Source organism: Tamandua tetradactyla, chromosome 7, assembly GCF_023851605.1.
Source record: "Tamandua tetradactyla isolate mTamTet1 chromosome 7, mTamTet1.pri, whole genome shotgun sequence".
In the NCBI taxonomy this organism is placed as follows: Eukaryota; Metazoa; Chordata; class Mammalia; order Pilosa; family Myrmecophagidae; genus Tamandua; species Tamandua tetradactyla.
In genome coordinates this window covers 64,285,676-64,300,250 of record NC_135333.1, presented here as the reverse complement: position 1 = coordinate 64,300,250, position 14,575 = coordinate 64,285,676, and the positions used below count along the sequence as shown (strand labels likewise).

Genomic DNA, 14,575 nt, shown 5'->3' with positions numbered 1-14,575 from the left:
GATGTCAACAATGAGAGGACAGAGGTTAGACTTATCTAAAGATTTCAAAGAGCCATAATAAAAATGCTTTAATAAGCAAATACAAACACACCTGAAATAATGAAACAGTAGCTAGTCTAAGCCAAGAAACAGAATGTGTAAAGAACAGAATTAAAATTTTTGAACTGAAAAATACAATCACCAAAATAAAAACTCAATGGATGGGCTCAAGAGCAGAATGGAGAGAACAGAGGAAATAATCAGTGAACCTTAAGACAGAATAAAAAATTACTCAATCTGAACAAGAGAATGAAAACAGATTAGGAAAAAAAAAAAAAAAAAAAAAAAAAAAGAACTAGAGAAAAAGAACAGCCTCAGGGACCTGGGAGGAATAACAAAAGATCTAACATACATTATCATCCAAATCCCAGAAGAAGAAGAGAAAGAGGAGAGGGTCTGAAAAAATATTCAATGAAATAATGGTTGAAAATTTCCCAAATTTGGGGGAAGACAGATTTAAGAAGCTGAGTGAACCACAAACAGGGTAAACCCAAAGATATACAAGACAACACAAATCATTATTAAAATTCTAAAAACTAAAGAGAAGAAAACATTTCCCAAATTTGATGAAAAACATTAACTTACAGATCAAGAAATTGAAAAAACCACAATCAGAATAAATACAAGAGAACCACATCAAGACTTATCATATTTAAGGTGGTGAAAGCTAAAGACAAAGTAAAATCTTAAAAGCAGAAAAAGAAAATGATATATAAAGAACAGTAAGACAGGGCCACGGTGGCTCAGCAGGCAAGAACCCTTGCCTACCATGCCAGAGGACCTGGGTTCAATTCCTGGTGCCTGCCCATGTATAAAAAAAAAAAATAAAAAAATAAAAAAAATAACAGTAAGACAATTAAAATGACTGACTTCTTGTCAGAAATAATGAAGCCAAAAAAGAGGCAGTGGAATTACATATTGAAACTAAAGGAAAAAAATACAAACTATCAATCAAGAATCCTATATCCTATGAAACCAACTTCAAAAATGGAGTTTTAAATAAAGATTTTCCCAAATAAATAAAAACTAAAAGAATTCATTGCTAGCAGACCTACAAAACAATTAAATATTAAAGGCAGTTCTCCAGGATAAAAGAAAATGACCCCAAATCATAATGTGGATCCACAACAATGAAGAGCACCAGAAATACTAAATGCGGGTAAATATGTAAAAGGCTGAATATGTGTTTTTTCTCTTCTCTTCGTATCTTTTTAAAAACATGATTGTTTAGTTAAAGCAAAATTATAATATTGTATGGTTGTGTTTATAAGATATTTAAATGCAATGTGTGTAATAATAATTGCACAAAGGAGTAGGGGAGTTAATGAAGAAAAATTGGTGCAAAGTTGTTATATGTATCAAAATTAAGTCAGTATTAATCTAAACTAGAGTGTAGTAAATTAAAGACACATATTGTGATCCCTAGATATGCAAATAACTAAAAAAAATAGCTAAAAATAAACCCAAAGAGGAATTAAATACTTTTCAACACCAAAAGAAGGCCATATAGAGAAACAGAGGACCAAAAAAAAACACAAAACATATAATACAAACAACAAAATTGCAGATATAAATTTGTCATAACAATAATTACATTAAATGTAAATGGACTAAATATTCCAACCAAAGTCAGAAACTGTCAGACTGGATAAAAAACAAGATCCAACTATACATTGTCTATAAGAGATAACCTCAGATTCTAAAACCCAAATAGCCTCAAAATAAAGGAAAAAAGATATACCATGAAATAATAATCTAAAGAGAGTTGGGAGGACTACATTTTTAATTGTATATCCTTCTTTACTACGTAACTTTTTTTTAAAACTATGCATAATTTTCAAAACTCTGAAAATAAATGGATATTCATCTTAATTTGGCTTTACACAAAGAGGTTACCTCCCATGTGACAGGACTATTTGTATGTATCTTAGAGTTTAAATGCCAGGTGTTGAAGGAAACACCTTTTCCTTCAGGATTAACCCATCCTGAACCCATCAAAGAAATGAAATTTAAAAAAAAAACCTTAAACCACTTTCTAGATGTTGAAACAAATAACAAAACATATGACAACGTGGATAAACCTTGAAGACATAATGTTGAGTGAAAAAACTCAGACACAAAAGACAGATACTTTATGATTCCATTATTATGACTCTGATAAGGCTGTCAGTGTTTTAGAGGAGCTAGAAAGAAAAATCTGAGATGAAGGTATGGTAGCCCGTAATAAACTCTGGGAACTGTTCTGGAGCTGCTTACTGAAGTATGCTTTGAAAATTATTGCTTTTTTTTCTTTCTTTTCTTTGTGTGTGTGTTATATGTATACACACACACACATAAATATATGTTATATTTTACCACAAAAAAATGGTTCAAAAAACACTATAGTAGTTACAGTAACATAAGATAAAATAAACTTCTGGGAAAAAAAGAACTGGGGCCAACTTTTTTTTTTTTTTTTTTTTTTAAAGAGAGAGGGAGGAAGGGAAGGAAAGACAGAGAAGGAAGGAAGGATGGAAGGAAGGAAGGGAGGAAGAAAGGGAAACATTTTTAAACATTTTCTTGTTTTATTATATTTTGTTTGTTTGTTTGTTTTTTACATGGGCTGGGGCCGGGAATCGAACCAGGGTCCTCCGGCACGGCAGGCAAGCACTCTTGCCCGCTGAGCCACCGCGGCCCGCCCTGGGGCCAACTTTTAAAACTGAAATTTAAGTTAAATTATTTTTAAAATACAGTTATACAGTATTTCAGGTATTCTGAATTCATTGTTTTTAAAACTGAATCAAATTCATATAATCCACATACTACATTACTAATATTTTTAAGTGAACATGGGTCTCTTGAAATTAGAAAAAAGTAATTTCCTACCATGCAAAGGCTAAGTCAGTTTGGGGATAAGCAAAAGTTAGATAATTCTATCTGTACCTCTTCTTCTGGCAGCATCTTTCTTCTACCATCCTTTATAGGAAATCCACTCCCAAAGTCTTTTGAAGAGATATCAGCTCCATACTCTACAATAACATCTTCTTCAATACTGCTCACCAGCCGCCAGAATTCCTTTTCTACTAGTTCTGTGGGAACCATCTACATAGGGAAACAAAAATTATTAATTATTAACCCACCATAACCTAAAACACATGGCAAGTGAACACAGACTCACAACAAAATAAGAAATCTCATTTCTCAAAGATGAAAGAACAGGTCCTAGTTTTTTCCACTGGTGGCTGGGAAAAGTAAAGACAACATGGTTTTCAGAAAAACATAATGAACAGAATTGGCCCTTTTAGGCAAGAAGCTGGCACCCAATTAAAAAGGATAAAGATGAACCAGTACATCAAGGAGGAGAGAGGAAACACAAAAATCAATTGAATTTTAATGCTTTGGCAATTTTTCTTTCATAGGGACTAAAAGTCTTTCCCTAGGGAAAGATAAACCCATAACTAAATAACTAAACAAAAACAGCAGCTGCCATACACCCCAAATTTTCTGTAAAGGACTGCTAATAAACAATTCAAGCATCAAAACAGATTTCTCAAAAGAAAAGTGCACACTACCACAGTAAAGAGTGAGGACCCCTAATTCCTAGATTGTGTCCTGTAATCTTTTTCATACTTTCTCTGTTTTCTACAAAATACTAAAAGAAAAAACAAGCCAAAAGCTTTGGGTTAAAATAAACCTTCACACCTCTAAGATTGATACTCACATGGACTGGCATGTTGAAATAATCAGACTTAAAATTATCTGCCATCTCTCCAAAGCTCTGAAGAGTATATTCTCGTACAGCTTGTTCAAATCCAAAGGCTTCTCGAGGTTTATTACATTCCTGAGAAGAAAAACAATTAAGATTAATTCACTGAAACTGAAATAAACTAAGCATAAGCTCTCTCAGATATCACCTTCCTCGGTCATTTTCCTGGGTAAAAGAAATCCATTCAACCATAGATAGCAAAGCAAAGATAAGTTACTTGTAAATGGTATCAAGACATTGTTCAAGAATCTGAACTATCTTTTCACAAACTTTCAGCAGGAAGGCGGTATTGAGATAGCTTCAGACGTTGGAATTATCATTAAGATCTGGCACCAAGACAAGCATCTAGAGGACTATTGACTTGGAATCAAGCCCTTGATTGCCTTTTATTCTTCACGTATCAGTGGATTTTGGCCATGAAGGAAAGTAATAATGGATAAAGGGATATCCATTGGACTATTAAGAGAATGGTTTGTGCACATTTTTTATCAGTTACCATGAATGAAGACTTAACACAAGTCATTATACAGAATACAAATCTCTCTGAATTATCTAACCTCGCATATAATAAATAAAAAGTAGGCAATAAAAGACCTCTGAAGACATCCAAGCACACAGAGCCAACTGTTCCCATTCAATATCCTATCATAACATCTTGTTAAGATAAGTAAACACAACAGCTGTGAGGATATCTCATTAAGATAAACAGACTAGATGTTTTATGATATTAAATTAAAAAAACAAATTTTCCAATAAGAAAAAATTCAGTATAATCAAGTTAAAATTTGGACAAGCTAAGAGAGACAATATGTATCCTTAATAGCATGAATAAAGGAAGATATATAAATCCTAAGTTAAAAACGTCATGCCTTTTTTTCTTAAATTAAAAACAAAAAATATCCAAACCTATAGCTTCATTTTTAACTGCTGTCCAGAAATGCAAATATTAAGAAAAGAACGCTGATTTTTCTGCAATTTGATGGAATTATCAAGCTACCGTAAGACATTACATTTCCATTCAAAATAGCTCTTTAAAAATCCTGGAGATTTTTAACACTGAAGAACAAAAACAGGTAGAAAAACCTTTTGGGAATGTATGTTCACGTATGTGTATATGCATACATTATTGCCTGTAATTTAGAAAGGCCATAAAGGTTAGTATTATACCTCAGCAACACATTTAGGACACCTCCAGTCTCCTTTAGGCACATCAGGCAGTGGGGGAATTAGACAAAATGTATGATAGCTGTCATCACATCCGTCACACAAAAGCAATTTGTCCTCATTGTTTCCCCGACCACAAAACATACAAACATAGAGATCAACCTGTTAAAAATAAAACAAAACTCTATTTTCTGTAGTAGACTTTGATAAATAACATCACATTTTTACCAGGAACTCCTTAATTAAAACAAAATAACATACCTGAATAGTAAACATAACTTAAGTGCTGAATATCCATTGTAAATAACTGTATTTAAACAGTTTTTTATAAAACTACCTAAATTTCCCTCTCTCTCTCTCTCTCTAAGCCGATAAGGCAAATGAACTCACTGCCCTCCCTCCTCTACGTGGAACATGACTCCATGGGTATAAATCTCTCTGGCAACATGGGACAGAAATCCCAGGATAAACTAGAACCCAGCGTCAAGGGATTGAGAAAACCTCAACCAAAAGGGGGAAAAGATAAATGAGACAAAATAAAGTGTCAGTGGCTGAGAGATTTCAAACACAGTCGAGAAATTATCCTGCAGGTTATTCTTACGCATTACATAGATATCCCCTTTTTAGTTCATTGTGTGGCCATAGGGAAGTACCTGAAACTGTAGAGCTGTATTCCACTAGCCATGCTTCTTGAAGATGGCTGTATAATGATATAGCTTTTACAATGTGACTGTGTGATTGTGAAAACCTTGTGTGTGATGCTCCTTTTATCTAGGCTATGAACAGATGAGTGAAAATATCAACAAAAAATAAACAAATAATAGGGGGAACAAAGGTTAAAATAAATGGAATAGAATGAAATACTAGTGGTCAATGAGAGTGAAGGAGTATGGCATGTATGAGTTTCTTCTTTTTTATTTCTTTTGCTGGAGTGATGCAAATGTTCAAAAAAATGATCATGATGATGAATACATAACTATGTGATGATATTGTGAGACACTGATTGTACACCATGTATGGAATGTTTGTGTGTTAAGTTTTTACAAAAAAAAATTAAAAACAAAAAAAACCTGCTAAATTTCCTTTCAGGGCTTCTACAGGCAAGTTTAATAATACCATCTCTCCTATATATGAAGGAACCAAAGTAACAAAATTTAGTTCAAAGTATGATACAGTCATCAAAGCAGAAAATACCTACAAATTACCCTGCACATCTATCACGCCATATAACTATACATGCCAATATACTATCTTGTTCAGAAAGCATATTAAGCTGTTAGGATAAAGAAAGATTACAAATATAGGGAACTCAATTTATATTATTTATTTATAAACCATGTCATCCTACCTATATACAAATACTTTTTGTATATAGCAGATTCACATTCATTTATTTACTTGATTATCCATAATCAAGTAGAGTACTGCTGATTGATGCATATGAGACAAAGCGAGGCTATGTAATCATAAATCAAACTGCTGTTTTTAGATTCACCATCAAGTCTTCTAACTAAATGAGCTAACTATCTGGCATACGAAGATAATAAATGCAAAACCAAAATAAAAATAAATCCTTTCCCTCCTGATACATCCCAAAACACTTACAAAGTTAACAGAGAGAGTTCCTTTCCGTTGTCTCATTTGCATATTAAATGCATCTGACCTGTTGGTAACTTTTCGTCTTCGGGAGACCTCATCTTGAAATAAAAAATTATTTAAAAAGAGTAAAAATTAATAGTGAATGCTTACAATGAACCAGACACTATTTTAAAATTACTTAAAGTCTGACAACACTACTATACGGTAAATACATTTTTATCCCTATTTTAAGGTTAAGAATCAAGGTATAGAGTTAGATAGCTTGCCCAAAAGTCACACAGCTAGCCAGTGGAAGATTTGGGATTCCAATCCAGGCATTCCAACTCCTAAGATTTTAACTACTAATGCTATACTGCCTGTATGTAGTACTTAGGGACTCGGTTCTGTTTGTAGTCAAGAACAGCCCTTCAAATTCTGCTATTGAAAAAAAGTGCCTGTACAATGCCAGTGCCTATGATCAGAAGCCACAAGTGAGAATGAGGTCTCCAACAGCCCCCTGCCTCCCCTCCCCCACCAGGCCATCCAGCACTCCATTTATATGAGGCAAGGTTTCCTGGCTCATCCCAGCAGAATAGATGGCTGGATGTCTGAAAAAGATCCCAGGCCATTTTATGATGACACCTGCATTGTCCCAGAGACATTTAATGGAGACATCAAACAAGAGTCAGGAATGTATCAGTAAGGACCCAAACCATTGGTGGGAATCCTTTCACCTTTGGCAGTTTTTGGTAGTTCTTCTGGATGACCCTTCAAATTCCCATTCATTAACTGGACTGGCCACAGCATGGCATTTAAATTGACTGACCCTGAACAGGTGGCTAGGGCATTAGGGCATTCAGAAAAATAGGTTGGCTATGAACTATGACACACTTAGCTGTTCACTCTGGTATTATCACGAAAAGGAAAGCATGCAAAAGGCAGCTGGAGAGAGATATGTCTACAAATTTGTGATCCAGAAGCCCTTTTCTCTATGGCCATTATAGATAATCAGCACCCACTGCTGAAGACAGACATGGAACATCTTATCAATGAAGAGGACATGGTACCTCTGTCTCACTTTGATGAGAGCATGGCCTACATGCCAGAAGGTGGCTACTGTAACCCCCAACTTACAATGAAGGCTATATGTATTAACACAAGTGTCACTCAAGCAGGGTGTCCTCATGCCTTTCTTCTTCTTGCAAGATGCAGAGAATTGCTCTTCAATCTGTTCTATTTTTTGTTGTTTGTATTTTATTTTTAAATAATAATACACAAAAAGGGGCTTTTCCAATTGCATTACTCTATGATCTGCCATGGACTGCACACTTTCTTTGAGGGTGGGTGGGAATATCTAAGCAGTTATTCTGTGTAACAAACAGGAAGATAATGAGTAAATGGATGGCGAGATTTGGGGATTACTTTTGTCCTAGGCTTGGGATAAAGTCCTACAGATTTTAAGTTCAATGAAGATCTATCAATGTCAGTTTGATTTCATAAGAGCATAAGATAATGTTTTTTTCCTCTGGTTATCAATGGTAGAATTATTTCACACTGTGTAAATCTTCACTTGGAGACTACTGGGAGATATGGCTTGGGCATTTCAGTCCAATCATTTCTGAGTCTCTACAAGTGTACAGAAAAAAATACTGTAAATGGCAGTTTAATAATTAGAAAAGACTGCTTTTGCACCTTTTGTAAAAGGTATTCAGAGATTGCATTAGCTATTTTTCGTTTTGTTTTGTATATGACTCTAACCATAAAATGGGTAATTCTAGATGCATGGGTGGTTCAGTGGTAGAGTGCTTACTTTCATGTGGGAAACCTGGGCTCGATTCCCAGACCATGCACCCCCAAAAAATAAATAAATAAAATTAAAAATGGGTAATTCTCGGGCGGGCCGCGGTGGCTCAGCGGGCAAGAGTGCTTGCCTGCTATGCCGGAGGACCCCGGTTCGATTCCCGGCCCCAGCCCATGTAAAAAACAAACAAACAAACAAAATATAATAAAACAAGAAAATGTTTAAAGATGTTTCCCTTTCTTCCTCCCTTCCTTCCTTCCATCCTTCCTTCCTTCTCTCTGTCTTTCCTTCCCTTCCTCCCTCTCTCTTTAAAAAAAAAAAAAAAAAAAAAAAATGGGTAATTCTCTGTGAAGATGGGTAATCACCATGACTGTAAATGAGGGGCACAATTCTGGACTCTGATTCCAAACTGATTCAGAAGTCAGTCACGTTACATGTTATCTGGTGCCACCTTGCGGTTCAGATACAAATCATGCTGTTAAATATTTTGAAGCCCATTTCAGTTAAATAATGACATGTCATGGTCCTTTGGGATCTTCATTTAAATGTTAAGTCTGGGATCACAAGGAAGCAAAAAATACCTGTCTCCTTTCTCTTCCACCAAAACATAAAACATTATTTAACCAATAAGAATTAATTGTACTAAATCACATATTATGCTTTTCTAGATATACCAAGCACTCTGTAAGAAAAACATCCAATACACTGAATAGGTACCATAGTAATTTTTAGACTTGGTACCCATTGACAGGTATTTACTGCTGTGTTATATTGATAACATATAAATATCAGATAATGTTAATGCTTCTGCTGCTGTCTTTTCTGTAATAATCTCTTTCATGCTCAATTTATTATGGCCGTTTATAAGCAATGCACTTAACAACAGACAGTATTTCAGGACAAAACAGATGACTTGAACCATTTATTGCTTAAAAATAGCCATGTGTCATACTATGCTATAAAAGCTGCTTTCATGCACATTGACAGATGAAGAGTAAGCTTCAGCTTGCTAAGGGAAACTGTGGAAACTTTTCTAACATGGTGAAACGGAAGATTATTTGCCAACTGTCAAAGAATATAAAGTTGCTGTATGATACAGTGCTGGCACTGATATTATCCATCTTCTTGTTTTGTACACATGTAAATGTGATTGGATTGTGTGAAAGATTTAAAGTTAAAGAAAAAAACTAAGCCTTTAGAAACTGCAATAAATTTCTTTGTCCTTCCAAAGAAATCTGGAAATCCTCTCTTCCAATTTATTATAAAAGATCAACATAATCAACATAATATGGCCCCTCACACTTTTAACTTAAGGTCACTTGTTAAAGAAAAAAAGGTGATTTGCCTAGGAATCATGTCACACGTTTACAACTCTCAAGAAATTCCCAAGGTAAACTGTAATTCAATTATCATCTGAATCTTGTTACAACCACCTTCTTTATTTTTGTGACAGAATAAAATATATTACCTTCTTTATCTTTTGCTCCCATTGCCAGGCCCACAACCTTGGGTCCAGCCCCAAAAATCTGAAGTTTCTTCAGTTCCGTGTTTCTATTCACTTGTCCAGGTTCTGACTAAAAAACAATAAACAAAATTCATATCAGCATATTTAACTCAATTCATGCATATACTTTCTTACCAAAGAAAAGTTTCAATATACTCTTCAAGTGAAAAAATACATATATTTCTCCTCTTTAAATCTACATGCTGGATCATTATATTAGCTGAATAAATGCCATGTAATACCTAGATTACTTAACACAAGAAAATCTTTCATAAAAAAGTAGTCAGATTCTGTCTACAGATAGACACCACTGGTTATTACTCAATAGAAATCTTCTCACTTCTGACTTGTTAGCAGACACTATTCTTTAATCAGCAAGTAATATGCCCACCCAAGGGGATGACTCATGACCATCCTAAGTCATTCATGCCAATCCAATTTCACTCTGTTGGTGACAACCTAGCTGCAGGTGGGAATGTGGTACAGTTCTGGCTAACACATAAGGGGTAGTCTACCGGATGACTCTGAAAAAGATTTTCATTTTTTAATAAAAAACAAAGCTTCTCCTTCCTGTTATGGACTGTACAGTAAACACATGGAGTTTTGACTCTACAGCAGTCACAGTGCCTCATGTTGGGGATGAACCACCAACATACTGAAAAAAAAGAAAGAAAGATGGAAAAGAGCCCAAGTCCTTGATGACAATGTGAAGATGATACTGTACTAATCCAGAACTACTCACTTCTGGAAATCTTACATGAAAATTGTGTCCTTACAAAAAAAATGTATTCTTAATGTTTAATCAATTAATCCTTACAACAATCTTTTGAGACAGATGAAAACGTTCAAAAAAGTAGAAATAATTAAATCTGATCTCAGTAAATTAAAACTAGAAATCACAAAATCAAAAATCAAAAAGGCCCTTCTAAATGGAAAATTTATTAACTCTATTATTCTGTTTTGGGTAATAGGAAAATTTTGGAAGTAGATCATGTGATGGTAAAGAATACATTGTAAATGCAGTTAACACCACTGAGTTGTATTCTTGAAAGTGGTTAAAAATGGGAAAAGTTATAGAGTATATAATTACCACAATAAGAATTTAAAAACAAAAGTAATGATAATAAAAAGAACATAAATCTCAGTCTCTGGAATAATTAAAGCACTCACGGCAGGAAAATTTAGTCATATGAATTAAAAAATAAAAACTCTTCAATCTCATACATGACTTTCAATGTAAAAATCCTAAATATAGTATCGGCAAACAAAACCCAAAGGTATATTAAGAAAATAAATCAAGTAAGATTTTTCTGGGACTGTAAGGATATTTCACTATCTTCTATATATGATAAATACAATTTATCATATTAATAGATTTAAGGGAAAAAAAACCATGGTAATCTCCACAGATGACTTCCTTTGACAAAATTCAACACCCATTCCTAGTGTCAAAGAGAACAGGAATTGGCATTCTTACTTAATATAATAAAATGTACTAAAGCCAGAGTTCACTCAATGGGGAAATACTAGAAGCACTTCCAATAAGGTCAGAAATAAGACAAGGCAGCCAACTATCTCCACTACTATTAAAACTGCTAGCACTATTACCCAATAGATGTTAGCCAAGAACAAATAATTAAAGATAGAGAACTAGAAAAGAAGTTAAACTAGATCTATATGTAGATGACCTGACAGTATATATGGAGAAGTCAAGAGAATCAATGACAAAACTAGCAAGCAAAAAAAGAATTCCATAAGACACTAAGATATAAGACTAACTAATAAAAATTAATAGCTTTCAGTCTGTTGTCTAATGAATAGTACTGTGTCATTTTCCTGGTTTTAATAATATACGAGAATTACAAAAGATTTTATCTTTGGGGGAAGCTAGGGGAAGGGTACTTGAGAAGTCTGTGTACTATTTTTGCAGGTTCTTTTGAGTCTAGTATTTCACTGATTGATTTTCAGAAAGAAAATCAGGAAGAAAGCCACAGAAGCAAGAAGCCGAAATCAACGGAACCCAGAAGAGAAATGAGAGACCATGAGACAGATGCCACCATGCGTCTTGCCATGTAACAAGCTAAGAGCCAAGGACTGCAAGCAGCCAGCCCCAGAACACCAGTTTTCAGGAAGAAAGCATCACTTTAATGATACCTTGATTTGGACATTCTTTTAGCCTCAAAATTATGAGCAAATAAATTCCCATTGTTTAACTCGACACATTTAATGATCTTTGCTCAAGGACCCTAGGAATTGAAAACAATCAGCTTTAAGTGGTGCTAATATAATTTATTTTCTGTATGAAAACATATACTTTAAGATTTAATGTTCATCCTATAGTTGCCATACAAGACTGCTTTATTTAAGCTGATTTTTCTAATAATTTAGCACTGATTCTTTTTTCTTCAAAATCTTTTAATAACGTTTTCCTTGAACATAGTCATGGCATACAGGTAGTGAAACAGAAGAAATCAAAGGATTAGAGCTATGTATCAATCTAACTCACCTTAGTCTGGCCAAAAACAAGATCACAACAATTCATGGTGTAAACATGTTACCAATCAAAATATTCTGTCTGAGTAATAACCAGATTGAGAAGATCACAAGTTTGGAAGACCTCAAAGCACTACAAAACCTGGATCTGTCTCACAATCAGATCACGAGCTTCCAAGGCTTAGAGAAACATGAATTCGTGGACCTACAGGACAATAAAGTTGCCGAGTTGGGTGAAATAGAATGCACTGAAAATCTACCTCTCCTTCAAGTCCTCAATCTTCTAAGAAAGCCAATTCAGGGATATTGACTAGATCATACACTTGAAGAGTTTTTTAAGTTGTAAGGCACAGTCTGCATTTCAGTTGTTAATATAAGGGGACCGGTAAATGTGAAAATGTGAAGACAGTGAAGGTATATGTGAATGAAAGACCCAAAGCTCATGAAAATAGAATGGTGTTGCTTGTTTATTTGGGAAAAGGTTGCAACCGTGAATAAATATGATCCCCCATCCAAAATGGTGGCCGCCCAGGATCACCTGACCCATGTTGTAAAAATCATGATGCAGTCATAGAAGATTCTTGACAGCACCCTTCCTAGTAAGGATGTCCCTTATCCCATGTGGATATTAGCTGGTCCTCAAGCTTATGGTAAATGAGAACTTGCCCACCGTCTCTGCAGACAGATTAGTACTTCAGATATGGGGCCTGTCATAGCACAAAACCACCTTACTTTGGAGAGGGGTATCAAGTTGATTATCATTTTATCTCTCAAGAAATTTTTGATAAAATGCTAAAATGGGGAGATTCATACTAACGTTCAATTATGAACAATTATGGATTAAATAGGGCCAATGTAGAAATCATCACAAGAGATGGTTTAGTAAACTGTATTCGTATGGAACTAGAAGGTGTGAAAAATTTTGAAATGTTCCTATTTTGGACCTCAATATATCCTGGTGGTGCCTATGAATAAAAAATATGAAGGTTACTCGTGACAAAAAGGCTTATTCAGGTGTTCAGAGATTGGATTTGCTGTCTCCGGAGTAGACCTTTATATTAAAATTAGCCAGAAATTTCCACAATATTTTGATGCAGTAATCAATGCAGATGATCTGGATGTTGCCTACGAAAAGTTGAGTCAGCTCATTAGCGAATATCCTGGATTGACTGAGGAACCTGCCAAGGGTTTGGCACCAACTGCAAATGTTGAGACATTTCATGAAATCTGAAGAGCCTCCTAGGAAGCTTACTACTTTGAATACAGTTGATTTCCTGGATTCTACATACAGAAACTACTTTGTTAAATTGTGCACCAAACCATCAGGCAGAAGAACACTAGCGGTGTGGCCAACTGGATCAGGATGGGGTTTAATCTTATTACTGGAGGCCTTATCGAGAAGGTCTCAGAAAGAAAACGACAGGAAGGAGTCAGAAGCTGAAGGCCAATGGAACCTGAAGGAGGAAGGAGCAGACACTACCACGTGCACTGCCATGTAACATAAAAGCCAAGGAACCAAGGATTACAGCAGACAGTCTCAGAATGCCACAGTCTTCAGAGAGAAAAGATACCCTGGCTGATGCCTCAATTTTTGACTGCTAGCCTCAAAACTGTGAGTTAATAAATTCCTGTTGCTTAAGTTAAAAAAACAAAAAGAAAAAGAAAACAGTAGTCTCTATGTACACAAAAAAATAACCAATTAGTTAAAAACATTAAGGGGTGCAAGGTGGTTGAGTGGTAGAATATAAGCCTGCCATGTGGAAGAACCACATCTGATTCTGGCCCATGAACACCAACCACCTCTCCCCGCCACCACCCAAAAAAAAGAGAAAGGAGAAAACTTTACGTACAATAACCCAGAAAATTAAAACTTTGGTATTAAGTTAAAAACAAATCTGCAAAATTTATATGGGGAAGAATTTTAAACACTCCTGAAGTATACAAAAGTAGACTTGAACAAATAAAAAGATATCTCCTTCCAGATAGGATGAATCATAAAAGTATGCCATTATTCTCACATTATAAACTTAACATAATCTGATATTTTAAAATATAAGCTTTTTGCTTCCAGAGCTAGACAAGCTGTTACTAAAGTTCAAACAGAAAAACATGCACCAATAACTAACAGAACCTTTTAACAAAAAGAATTAAGCACTGGGGTGAGACTACCTCTACCAATTCTTAAAAATTATCTGTAACTGGAAGACAAAACAGCACAGTATTTGTAAGTAAATACAGAAATGAACTGGAA

The 14,575-nt window shown here is 34.8% G+C and overlaps 1 protein-coding gene and 2 pseudogenes across 2 annotated transcripts in view; 2 read left to right on the top strand and 1 right to left on the bottom strand.

Moving 5' to 3' along the window:
* Positions 1 to 14,575, bottom strand: part of KDM5A (lysine demethylase 5A) — a 150,986-nt gene that overhangs the window by 67,019 nt on the left and 69,392 nt on the right. For both annotated transcript variants that reach the window (XM_077169653.1, XM_077169654.1), the window contains exons 6-10: positions 9,796 to 9,901; positions 6,554 to 6,645; positions 4,952 to 5,110; positions 3,740 to 3,859; positions 2,962 to 3,120 (exon numbers count right to left, since the gene is read on the bottom strand). In XM_077169653.1, the coding sequence (XP_077025768.1) occupies positions 2,962 to 3,120; positions 3,740 to 3,859; positions 4,952 to 5,110; positions 6,554 to 6,645; positions 9,796 to 9,901 (636 nt within the window). The remainder of the gene's footprint in view (positions 1 to 2,961; positions 3,121 to 3,739; positions 3,860 to 4,951; positions 5,111 to 6,553; positions 6,646 to 9,795; positions 9,902 to 14,575) is intronic.
* LOC143689776 (ETS translocation variant 1 pseudogene) lies at positions 6,892 to 7,681 on the top strand (annotated as a pseudogene).
* LOC143689769 (leucine-rich repeat and guanylate kinase domain-containing protein pseudogene) lies at positions 12,749 to 13,823 on the top strand (annotated as a pseudogene).